The following is a 12,242-nucleotide window of genomic DNA, read 5'->3' as shown; positions in this document are numbered from 1 at the left end:
CCTCCTCTCTTTCTCTCCTCCTCTTCTTCTCAACTGATAGCCCCTGTTTAGCCCGTGTGGATAACAATAAGGGTTGACCCGTGGTGCGCGTGAAAATGAGGATTGTGTAGCTATTTGAGGAGTATCTTCGTAGCTCCTACCAAATAGATCACTACTAGAGAGGAGAACAGTTGACCTTCTTCATCCTCTCCTCCTCAACCAACAACTTGTGTTTGGGGCGTGTGGACAGCAAGAAGGGTTGACCCGTAGTGCGGGTGGAAAGGAGGATTGTGCAGCTATTTGAGGAGTATCTTCATAGCCCCTACCAAATGGATCACTACTAGAGAGGAGGACAGTTGACCTTCTTCATCATTTCCTATAGATCTGTAGGATTTCATTGATATATGATCTCTTTATGTAACATATCTTTCATATACGCGTAGTTTTTTTTGTTTTACAATTTTTATGTATCAATCTTCGCACGACGATAAAACCTTTTCTACGAAAAATATATTTTTTTTGTTTTCTGTTCTTCCGCTATGTAAGTGATGCTACCCCAGATTTCCCAACTATAAGTTTGCTGGGACAAGCCTGATAGCAGTTGGAAGACATCGAGTAATATTTGGCAATCCTACAGCGAAGGTTAGAGGATGCCCAGGAGGGGGGGCACCAGCTAGAGGAATGTCTGCAGATGTGCTCTGATGAGTTGATGGTCACCAGGATAGAGGCCCAGGAGGCTAAAGAGCTCTTGGAGGAGGCGCAACGCTGAGCACTCAATCTTGAGAGAGGGGCGATCATGACATATAAGGAGTCGGAGGAGTTTCGATGGGGTTTACTAAGACCAAGAAGGGCTTCATATTGATACAGGTACCTCGTTGCTTTGAGGCGTTTCAAGGCAAAGTACCATGGAATAAGTGTTGAGGGGGACCCCTTCACCTAGTGGCTCGAAGATCTTGACGTTCTTGTAGAGATGTAGGTCCCCTTCGACGATAGCCCTGACTCATCCTCCTCTTCTGATAAAGTGCTTAGCCCCACACCCATACCCTCGCGATGGGTGTGGGTGTCCTTCCTGATGTTTGTGCCGATGTAGAGGTGTCCTTCCTGTTTGAAGGCATTGAGTACTAGCGACAGTGCTTCCTCGTTAGAGTATCCATTAGGGGGAGTTGTGGATGGACATTCTTGCGACATTCAATGCCTCCTTCTAGCACTAAAATGTTATTACTTTTGTGTCATTGATCGAAAAGTCAACACAACCTGGTTTGGTCCCAAGGTGTAGATTTGTTCCAGGGACTATGTTTGATGGGAATTCTGGGGGCGACATCATAACGTGCAGAAGAACAAAAAATAAAACCCTAAATTTTCCAAAAAGGTGTTTGTCGTCGTGCGAAGATTGGTGCGTAAAAACCCACGAAACTGAAAACCACGTATGAGATAGTTGTGTTACCTAGGGAGATCGCATATTCTTGAAATATTGTAGATCTGTGGGAGAAGATAAAGGAGGGAAAGTGTCATCTTCTCTAGTAGTGATCCATATGACAAGGGCTGCGAAGATGCTCCTCGAATCATTGTCTAAATCTTCACACCTGCTATTTAAGGAGAAGAGAAGAGGAGAATAGGAGGTGGTAACCAAGACATCTAGCCTATGGTCATTTGGTTCTCTCTTATTTATAGAAGCACCCATGTCAACTTAACCCTAATGGATCCTAGCCTGTTAGGTACTGGATCTCTATCCAATAATCTCTTATTGGCCCTTATTAGATATCATTCATAGGATTCAATAATTCAGAGATTTATTGGATATTCAATAAAATAGGGGCTCCGACGAATATCTCATGTTCAAACCACTACTCATCGCAACACCTATCATATATATGTGACCCTTTAGGCCTAATATCAAGCTGGCCATGAGTTATATTTGTTAGAACTCTTTCTGGCTCAATGAATGATTATCTCCATAATAATTCATTTAACTCATCGACTGCGGATGTATTATGCCACTATGTCGTAGTCCTAAGACGATACAGGAAAATCTAATCCATTGGACATGTATGTCCTCAGTTACCATATATCTATAATCTCTCATCTATCTAATATCTCAGAGATCGTATACCGGGCATGGTGCTGTCAGACCCATATAATTTCTACTCAAGTCTCGCTCTAATCAGATTCTCCATATAGTTTCTACTCAAGTCTCGCTCTAATCAGATTCTCCTAGAGAACTCTTTCTCTCTCAATCTGAATAACTCTGGCCAGGGATTTGCTTGAGTAAGAATAAATGAGATATTCCTCTTCTGATACCAAGAGCGCATGATTCTCTATTGACACTCAATAGCTCTCGTAAGGTTGGCTGCTACTCTCGATAACTGATTGTACTAGATCTAAAACGTTCAGACCTATAAGTCCAGCATTATAAAGTGGAGTACTCATATAGGATATCCTTGGTATCTCAAGTCTAAGGACTATATATACCACTAGGACGACGAAATCGTTATTTAACAATAAGGCATCATCAACCATCCAACATCCTGTGAGCGGATTAATCAGTGAATTTATTCTCTAATGAGCACATGCACTATATCCCTAGAGTCCCCACATGAGCAATTATGAGACCAACTACCTCTATCATATTAATGGGTACACAGTAGACTGATTTGTTCGGTTAACTTGATGTCCCTCTCGAGTAACCTATGACTGAGATTATTTAGGGTTTGTGTTTAAAGGCGAATTCGTTTCATTATTGTGATTTTATCACGATCTGATTCTCATTGCATAGATCCATGTATATCATAATATATATATACGAAAAGTAATATAAAGTGAGAAAATATCATAATAATAATAAGTAAAAAGACTACGTATTATGTCATACGTGTCATAACTCACGTGATTGGCTTATATGACACATATAACTAGTAGTGTTAAGGAAGACGAGTCAGCCCAAGCCAACAACCGAGGTGGTAAGTGGACTCCCAAGGCATTGTTGGCTCACGATGGCTGACTCGCGGTCATCCTAAGGTGTGGCTTGTCTATTGGAGGAAGTTCGAGGTCACCTCAAGGGGTGCCTTAGCTTTGTTCAGAAGCACTCAGCGTCACTCCGAGATACTCTTTAGATGCGCTTGGGCCCTACAAAAGTGATAGATGATGGGAGGATGTCCCACCCAGATCCCTCCGACGCTCAAGTTAGTATAGTAAATAAATAAGGTTTAGTAAAGCTCAGAAGAGTTGAAATAGAGTCTGCTTGCCCCCATTTGGCCTGGGGGCTTGGGTTTTATACCTGGTCAGTGGCTTGAAGCAACGGTGAGTTAGGGTGTCCCTTACCCTGTTAGGGGATCATTGATGATGGTAGCTAACGAGTGCATCTTTTGAAGGACGATACTAGGGCAGGACATTTGTGATGATATACTTTATCAATGCTCTTGGTCTGTCCTAGATAGTCAAGAGATGCCCCCTACGTCATTTGTTCAAAAGGTAGGGCTGGGCAAAGTTTTGTTATGTCGCTTAGCTTTAATGCATTCGTGCCGGCATTCTCTTAGCTATAGTTAAATTAAGGTGACTTCTTAAACCATTACCTTCCCTATCATTATTCATGTGATTATTGAGCCAGGATAAGCAGAGCACTCCAACCAATTCTCATATCTATCGTCACTTATTTATATTATTATATTATATAAAAAATATATATATATATATAATTTATCTCTTTAATTTTTATTATTTATATATTATTATAATATTATATTTTTAAACTCATAATTAGTTTGAATGATATTAAAAAAAAATTTAAATTATTTTTAGTGCTTTTGAGTAGGCCTTACAATATATTTACTAGGATGGGTTAAACATTGTAACAAATCAAAATACTAAAACAGGCAAAAAAAAATTAAGGGGCAGTTTAGATATTTTTAAAATTAAAGATACTATTAAAAAAATAAAATGTGGGTACTAATTAAAAAATATGAAAAATATTTTTTAGGAAAATCGTCAAATAGTTATGATGTAATAGGAATTTTGACTAACGGCTGCTTTTCTTTTCTGTTTCTTCACGTCATAATATGTTATCACGGACCTTTGTAACGGTAACACTATTCTAGAGGGAAGATAACGGATCCGTTATAATCGTGTTGTAAACGGACCGTATTTTAACTCACAAACGTAACTCACGTGTTTACAACGTGCGAAGTGCTCCCACCCGCAGCTTTAAGCTCCCGTCTCTCTTTCTTCCCGAAGGAAGCCAGATAGAGAGGCGGAGTGTAGCGACGCCGGCGGCGGAAGAGAGATCTGACGGGGACTGGAGGAGATGGAGGTGGACGCCCCGAGGCGGACGGCTCATGAACTACTAGAGGAGACGCGGACGGCGATGGAGGAGGTGGTGTCGGGGATGCTGCTCATCAAGAAGGAGGGGCGCCCAAAGTCCGAGCTCCGCGAGCTGATAACCGAAATGTCCCTCAACTTCATTGCCTTTCGCCAGGTCCCATCCTTGTTCCATATTAGGGTTTTTCCACCTTAGATTATAGGGTTTACTAGAAACCCTAGCTTGGATCCGAGCTTCTCCTATTCATCGTCTTCTGTCTTCAGGTGAACCGGTCGATCTTGATGGAGGAGGATCGCATCAAGGCGGAGACGGAGGGCGCGAAGGGGCCGGTAGACACCACCACGCTGCAGCTTCACAACCTCATGTACGAGAAGAACCACTACCTAAAGGCTATCAAGGCCTGCAAAGATTTCCGGTCCAAGTATCCTGATATCGAGCTTGTGGCTGAGGAGGAATTTTTCAGTAGCGCACCGGAGGATATCAAGGGGAAGGTTTTGGCGAATGATGGGGCTCATGATTTGATGTTGAAGAGACTCAATTTTGAATTATTTCAGGTATCTGGTTACGTATATGAAATTTTTTTGGTGAGAAAATTATAATTTTAATGTCATTGGTTTCTTCCGATTTGCAATACACAGATTTGCTTTATGTGATTGTTTTTGTCATGTATATTCAATGATGCAGTTGAAAGGTAAGTTGTGCTGTTTGATTTTGAGATTGCAATGCATGTTAGTAGTGTTGTGTGATTTTAATTTAGTCATTTGAGTGACAGTGGAAGTACGCTTTTGAATTATACACCAAAATTAGGATGCAAGTTCAAGTCATTGCCCTGTTTGTTTTTAGTCAACGGTTGAGGTGTCATGAGTGTTGATATTCATGCATCTAAAGATGCAGTTATAGCCCCATTGAACCCTGTTTCCTTAAGAAAATCCACATCTTTTTCTAATTTAAGACTCGTTACTAAATCAATAAAATTATTTTTCATGCATTTCAAGTTCACAATCTTAAAAATTATAAGATACTCAGTTACCTAAATAATCTAGTTCCTCTGAACTATTCTTTTATATGCTTCATCATTTTGAGATATATATCTTGTAGCAACATGCACAGAAAGGCACGAAAAGAAAAACATAGACATATAAGAAACCTTGAGTTTGACAGATGACCACTCAGTGGATAGACATCAGTAACCATGACATAATTAGAGTTGTTTTATCAATATTATGGTATGCTGCACCTGATGTTTCTGTTAAAGTGCCGAAACATTTTCCCACTTAAATATATTGTTCTTGTTATGACATCCTTCTGGTGTTCTTAATATATTGTTGTTATCGCTAGAAAGGAGGCATGGCAATTATATTCTCATGAATGTCAAGTTTCCAAGGGGCCAATCACTTGCAAATTTAACTGTAATACTCATGGTCGATTTTCTTCCTAAAGTTAAATTCCTCATTTGTCTTGTCTTTTGTTTTGTTTTATCAGAGAAAAGAGCTTTGCAAGCTTCATGAGAAACTGGAACAACACAAAGCAAGTCTTCTGGATACCATAACCAGCAGAAAGAAGTTTCTGTCAAGTTTACCGTCACATCTAAAATCTCTGAAGAAAGCATCTTTACCAGTGCAGCAGCAATTAGGGATTTTGCATACCAAGAAACTAAAGCAGCACCATGCAGCAGAGCTTCTTCCACCTCCTCTTTATATAGTATACTCACAACTTTTGGCACAGAAAGAAGCATTTGGGGAGAAGATTGAAATGGAGATTTTAGGAAGTATAAAAGATGCTCAAACTTTTGCCCTCCAACGTATAAATAAGGAAAATGGTAATTGAGAAGGAACATCACAAATTTTACTTCTTGCTTTATCTATTCTCATACTTTGTTAATTGCTAGTTCAAACTGCTTTTGAACAGTCTTTACTCTTATTTAAGTTCATGAGTGTATAAACATATTTGTGTGTGTAAACTTACAAGAAAATACATAAACTATCTAGTGGATTTGTGTATGTAGCAATATTTTACCAGTTGAGTACTTAGGATGGAGATATAGTTGGCTTATCTTGCAGGATTGTTGGATTGAAAAAGCTGCACTTAGATTAACATCATAGAGGTATAAACTGTGGGCAATTTACTGAGCCATAATGGTTTTGACTTATGCCAAGAAAGTTAGTGGTGGATGGTACTTTTTCTATGAAGAACACAAAGAATGATAAAATAGTTGGAAGTGTCTAAACTTGGAACTGTTTAGCCTATATAGCTTTTTATGACTTATCACAACTTTGTTTCTTTGTGAAATAAAATATTACCAAGTCTATTGGAGTATTGGACAAAAAAATGATATAGCAAGAATGATCTAGATATCTTGGGGCTACACTAATATTAATGACAAATAGGTGGTGCTGAGACGGTTGATGATTCACACCGCTCACTGTGGTCGTCGCAGCACACGAGAATGACCTAAAACAAGCTATTTTTATTCATGTCAGTGAGCGGCAAGTGGTGGATATTGAGTGAAGTGTGGGGCAGCACCTTTCCTACTATCTAGGAGCCCCATCTAGCCTTGTGCCACCCAGGGGGTTCGAGGGTGTTGAGATGACACTGGTTCACATCACTCACCGCTGTCATCATAGCACGTGAAAATGGTCCAAATACTATCCAAACTAGGCCATTTTTGGTAGTGTGAGCGAGCAGCGAGTGACATACAGTGAGCGAAGCATGGGTTGACACCTTCTCTGCTACCTGGTAGTTCTGTGCTACCTAGGGGTTCCAGGGTGCTGAGATGACTAACGTTTCGTACCATTCGTTGCTGTCATTGCAACACGTGAAAAAGGGCCAAAAATTGCCCAAAACAGGCCATTTTTGGACGCACAAGCGAGCGGCGAGCGGTGTAAATGGCAACCCAATAAGATGTGAATTTTGGTTAATGCCAATTGTGAGCTATGAATACGAATTTGAAAATTGGATACCATGTCACTTTCTACGAATATGCTTATACTTTAAAGCTTGAGAAAATAGGAAGATATGGCACATGTTCAAAAAAGAATATTTTTATTTACATTGCACATGAAAAAGGTTGACATTTTTGGAATGTTAGAATATGTTGTTATAGATCATTCCATTAACCCTGAGTAGAAATATTGTCCCTGGCCTATTCAAGATGGGAAAAAGGCAACATAGTACTTCAAAATAGATTAGTAGTTTCTAGTGTCCACAATGTGGAAAGGCATATGAAGTGGAACTTGTTAACTAGATTCTACATTGGTTAACTAGTACCCTGTAGGCAAACTCCTCTTGCATAATGCTTTGTTTACATGATTTTCTTCTATTTACATACAATTAACAATTTGTAATTAGGTTATGAGTGTAGGATGCCCATGGATCTTTTGTTATTGCTTAATTATATTTAAATGTAGCTTGGTTGTCTGAACATTAATGGGAAAGAAGGTACAATGGCAGGTATGTCATCGAATCCTGAGAACAACAGGGTGGAGGATGATGCACCTGATGAGGAGGAAGATGTTCAAAGGAGGCGAAAGAGGCCAAAGAAGAATGTGATGAAGGATAGTGTTGAGCAGGCAGGAGTCTACCAACTTCATCCACTCAAAATCATCCTTCATATATATGATGATGAAGATTGTCGAGCAAAACCGTCTAGATTAATCACTCTGAAGTTTGAATACTTGGTAAAGTTAAATGCTGTATGTGTTGGAGTCGACGATGCAGAGGAAGGATCAGATAGCAGTATCTTATGCAACTTATTTCCTGATGACACCGGCTTGGAGCTTCCTCATCAGGTGCAGCTGATGTAAATTGTTTTGTTGCTAAAGAATGATTTGATAGTTTGTGTCCTCTTACCTTGTGTTTGATTATTTAATAAAGTCTGTGTTTCACTATGCTAGGAAATAATCTTGTAGCTGTATTAATTTTTTGGGAATGTTGGTAATTTGCCATCTCTTGCTTTAGACCATTGCAACAAAATTGTTTTAGACTGGAAAAAGGCAATTTATCATGCATTTTGCTCTTTTGGTCTATGTACCACTTTAGGATCATCAAATGTACTAAAAGACAATCGTTCTATCATCATGGTAGTTCTCACATGTAAATTATTTGTTTACAATCTGTAAGGCAACTGTCCAAGTAATAAAAATGATCTCTTCCTTGCAAGAGTAACGTTGTGTATATTGACTTCCTTCAACACAGCATTGCAGGAGTCTCATGCACTAGGTGAGGCTCATTATGGGCTCATAGCACTCACTGCATGCCATCAGCATTTTCGGTACCACCTTGTACCTGTTACTTTCTGTTTGATATTTGGTTCATTTGATATTAGCATATCAAAGAAGTTGTGGGGATGACAACCATTGTCTTGATGGGTAGAAACTATGAATTTCAGTCCAAACTATATCAGAAGTTTTGTGATTTGCTAGATGCTTTCTTAATATTTTGTCAAAACTTATGCATTATATTTTTCTAGATGGCTAAGCTTTATTCTGGAGATTCTCTGGCGTTTGGTGAAAGGAGAACTTCACATCCATACAAGTGGGCACAACATCTAGCTGGGATTGACTTTTTGCCAGAGGTCCCTCCCATCCATGCCAATGGTGAAACTTTGAATCCTGAACTTGTAAAAGCTTCAGATGTTACCTCTGGGCTTGCGGTGTACCGCCATCAGAATCGTGTTCACACCATTTTGCAAAGGATTCGTTCCAGGAAGAAAGCACAGATGGCTCTTGTGTGAGTCAATGATCCATGAATTTTTGGAACCTCTGAATGTTAAAATCATTGATATTCTGGGAAAAAAGAAATGCTATGTATGACTAGCTGGTCCTATTTAGGTCATGAGCTTCTTTCTAATGCACTTTGTTCAGCTATAAATGCATTATTCATGAGAACATTTTGAAATACATAGTTATTATAATGTTGTTGGTTGTAAGTGGTATACTCTTTAGATGATCACTAGTTTTGTTTTTCCTGAATACTAGTTATAGAAATTTAATTGTTTTGGTTTTGGCTTTGCCCATCTGCCTAATATGCTTTTGGATGATTGTTAGAGCATGTCTTTAGGTTTGGATTTGATTTGGTTTACAGGGAGCAGCTTGATTCCTTGATGAAGCTCAAGTGGCCCTTGCTAGCTTGTGAAAATGTTCCATGGGCCTTGCACACCCCTTTGTGTACCTTGCAAAGTTGGTCACCAGCAGGGCTCATCCCTGATTCATCTTTCTCAGCTGGTATGGTAGGAGAAGCTACAAATTTTGTTGATATGGATCTGGACAGAAGATCTGTCACATCATGGGAAGTAGAAAGTGCAAGGGAAGATGGGGAACTTCCAACTGCATTACCTGTTGCAACAATGTCAGTTAATTCTTCTCTTGGTCTACCTAATGAATCATTTCAGCATGCTGAACATTCAAGAAGTCTGGCTTTGATTTCAAAGAATGTTACACCTACAAAGATGGTCAAAACCCGTAGTTTTTCAAAATATGAAGACGAATTGGAACGCATTTTGGATAGCGAGAGTGAATTGGAGGAGCAAGCATGTGTTGATCAACTAACTGAAAATATGACATCCATTGTTTGCAAACCCTGGGAGGACCATGCCGCAAGAGAATTTGACCTTGTTCTTAGTAGAACTTGTGGAAATGATCGAATCGTAAAGCTAAACGCCAAGGTGAATCATCAATTTTCATTTTCCTTCTGTACGCTTTTCATTGTTATTGCCAATTCCTTGTTAAATGACTTGGACAATTTGACAGGTCAAGATAAGCGTGGAATACCCTCTTAGGCCACCAATTTTCACTTTGAGCACTGATTCAGGTCATTGTAATTTGTATAATGTGCTTCGTGCCATGGAAGCAGAGGTATGTGATGTGGAGTAGTCATTTTGATTCTTTTATTTATATTTTTGTTGTTTCTAAGTTTCTTGAAGTGCTGGAGTGAGGTTCATATGTTTCTTGAAATGTTTTTTGCAGGTTAATCTTCATATCCTCAAAATTCTGCAATTGGATCATGAAAATTACATCTTGGCCCACCAAATCCGGTGCTTGGTGATGCTGTTCGATTTTCATTTTGATTTGCATGATGAGAAAAGAAAGAACACTTCTGTAATAGATGTTGGATTGTGCAAGCCAGTTAGTGGAACTATACTTGCAAGATCAGTAAGGGGAAGGGACCGCAGAAAGATGATTTCTTGGAATGGCACTGATTGCATCCCAGGGTATCCTTCCTAAGATTGCTGAAGTTGAAAGGTCATCGATTTAATTTGATTGGTCGTCTTATGCTTCTAATTCATGTTATTCTAATTTCTTTCTCTAATCAATTATGATTAGTGATATGCGGAGAGGTAGAGTAAGAAAACTTTACTAGAGACCATAAAAGATAATCTGGTTGTCCTTGGTTCAATTAGTGATGGCCTTCAAGAGACTAATTGCAGAAAATGATCGACATAGCCAATCTTAAATAGTTGGGATATTGTGGCTACTGTTCCTTGTTACTGTTGTTGTCTTTATGATTTTTGCTGTTACCTGAATTATGTCATGTGCTATCTTGTCGTGGGATTTCATAGTCAGATGTTTAGGGTATTGTCAATTGCAATGATGTTTCATCTGTCAAGCGTAGTTTACTCTCTGGTTACTCCTGCTAGCATATATAATCCACTTCCAAACTAGTATTCTTTTTTATTGTTTAATGCTTAAGCGAATGGTGGAAGACTTGCTCAAAATTTTGACTCGAGCTCATCATGTTTTCTGAAATTAGAACTTTTTGTAGAATAGTAATTCTGGATAATTTTAAGGTGTGAAAATCTTTTCTCTTTATACCCCAGCTTATTTTGTTTTGCTGAATGCATTTGGATTTTGCATGTTATCATGTATTGTATGCTGCCACTCATTTGATAATCTAAACCAGATGCTGCTTGTTAGTGTTGTGTATCTACATGAAATGGACAGCTGGCCCTGTAGTTCCTCGCCTTCATATCATATTTTAATGTAATGTAATGTAGGAAAATGTTGAGTTGTTTTGGATTTTACTATATGAGTTATTGCTACAGTATGCTCTTAACACCTCATTTGTCAGTCAGACAAACACGATAAAAAGCTGAAGGGGAACCGGGACTCTTGCAGAAATCTTATAACTACAAGAAGAGAGGGGAAGGGGGCTTATTAGTTGACAGTAATTTCGTGGATCGACTCAAATGATCTCCATTGTGGTAAATTGAAGTTCACAAGAGAGTTTCCTAACTCTGCATTTAAAATTTTGTTGCTGGCTATGTAATTTCTTTATCTCTGATAATTTATGCTTCATGCTGTGTGGATGCCCTTCAATTCTTATGGCTTGTGAACTTTATTGGATGGTTTTAATCCTTGGCCTGGAATGTGGACGAAATTGATGAGTTGTTGCAAGAGACGTTGGCACGATGGCCACTGAAGCAAGTAACTTGACATCTTTGCCTTTGATTTCAGTATCATTCGTGGACGAGCAAATTGAGCCCATACTGTAAACCTTGGATCATCTAATCGAGTTTTCGTTGTTTTGTGTTGGTCAGCAACCCAGTGTATTCCTTAAAAGGCCATCGATTTCATTGTCCTGCGCTCGTCCAAAGCATCAGTGGCGAAGAGAAAGCAGACGCTTTGGCCAAGAATGCCGCTAATAACCCATGTGATCCCCCTTGTTCCTCTAACAGTTTTAATGTCGGCAGTCACATCGTGCCCGACGCATCTTCATCATCCCGCGCGGGGGTAAGTCTAATCCTCATAGTTTGTCGGGACGCTCAACCAACGGCTCTGATCCTCCCAAATCGCGCCTATCTATTGGCTTCCGGCCATCATCAACGTCGCTCGCGTCCTCAAACAGCGCCACGTCGCGCGGTAGCCCGCACGCTTTTTCTCACGTCTGCGGTCCTTCCCAATGTTTTTCGTACTAGGTTACCACGTACCCAAAAATATCTCTGCTTATTCGGTGG

General features: G+C 39.4%; 1 protein-coding gene across 4 annotated transcripts; it reads left to right on the top strand.

Moving 5' to 3' along the window:
• The first annotated feature begins 4,157 nt into the window (after positions 1–4,157).
• Positions 4,158–11,640, top strand: LOC135582056 (THO complex subunit 5A-like). 4 transcript variants are annotated; one of them, XM_065181887.1, is made up of 9 exons: positions 4,158–4,447; positions 4,555–4,845; positions 5,774–6,110; positions 7,742–8,079; positions 8,760–9,019; positions 9,374–9,953; positions 10,039–10,143; positions 10,255–10,499; positions 11,361–11,604. In XM_065181887.1, the coding sequence occupies exons 1-9, from the start codon at positions 4,277–4,279 to the stop codon at positions 11,371–11,373; spliced, it is 2,340 nt and encodes a 779-aa protein (XP_065037959.1). In that variant the 5' UTR covers positions 4,158–4,276; the 3' UTR covers positions 11,374–11,604. The 4 variants fall into 4 exon arrangements, with proteins under 4 accessions (XP_065037959.1, XP_009399711.2, XP_009399713.2 ...); XM_009401436.3 differs by having other exon boundaries at positions 4,159–4,447; positions 11,357–11,640; XM_009401438.3 differs by having other exon boundaries at positions 4,159–4,447; positions 10,255–10,530; positions 11,361–11,640.
• Positions 11,641–12,242: the final 602 nt, after the last annotated feature.

This window comes from Musa acuminata, chromosome BXJ1-5 (genome assembly GCF_036884655.1).
Source record: "Musa acuminata AAA Group cultivar baxijiao chromosome BXJ1-5, Cavendish_Baxijiao_AAA, whole genome shotgun sequence".
In the NCBI taxonomy this organism is placed as follows: Eukaryota; Viridiplantae; Streptophyta; class Magnoliopsida; order Zingiberales; family Musaceae; genus Musa; species Musa acuminata.
The sequence above is the reverse complement of the archived record's forward strand: the minus strand, read 5'-3'. Positions and strand labels throughout refer to the sequence as shown.

Excerpts from the sequence above, each read along its gene's own strand:
- LOC135582056 (XM_009401436.3), top strand. The coding sequence starts at position 4,277 with ATGGAGGTGGACGCCCCGAGGCGGACGGCTCATGAACTACTAGAGGAG. Across the intron at positions 4,846-5,773 it reads TCAATTTTGAATTATTTCAG|AGAAAAGAGCTTTGCAAGCT; the intron begins GTATCTGGTTAC and ends TTGTTTTATCAG. Across the intron at positions 10,144-10,254 it reads TTCGTGCCATGGAAGCAGAG|GTTAATCTTCATATCCTCAA; the intron begins GTATGTGATGTG and ends TGTTTTTTGCAG.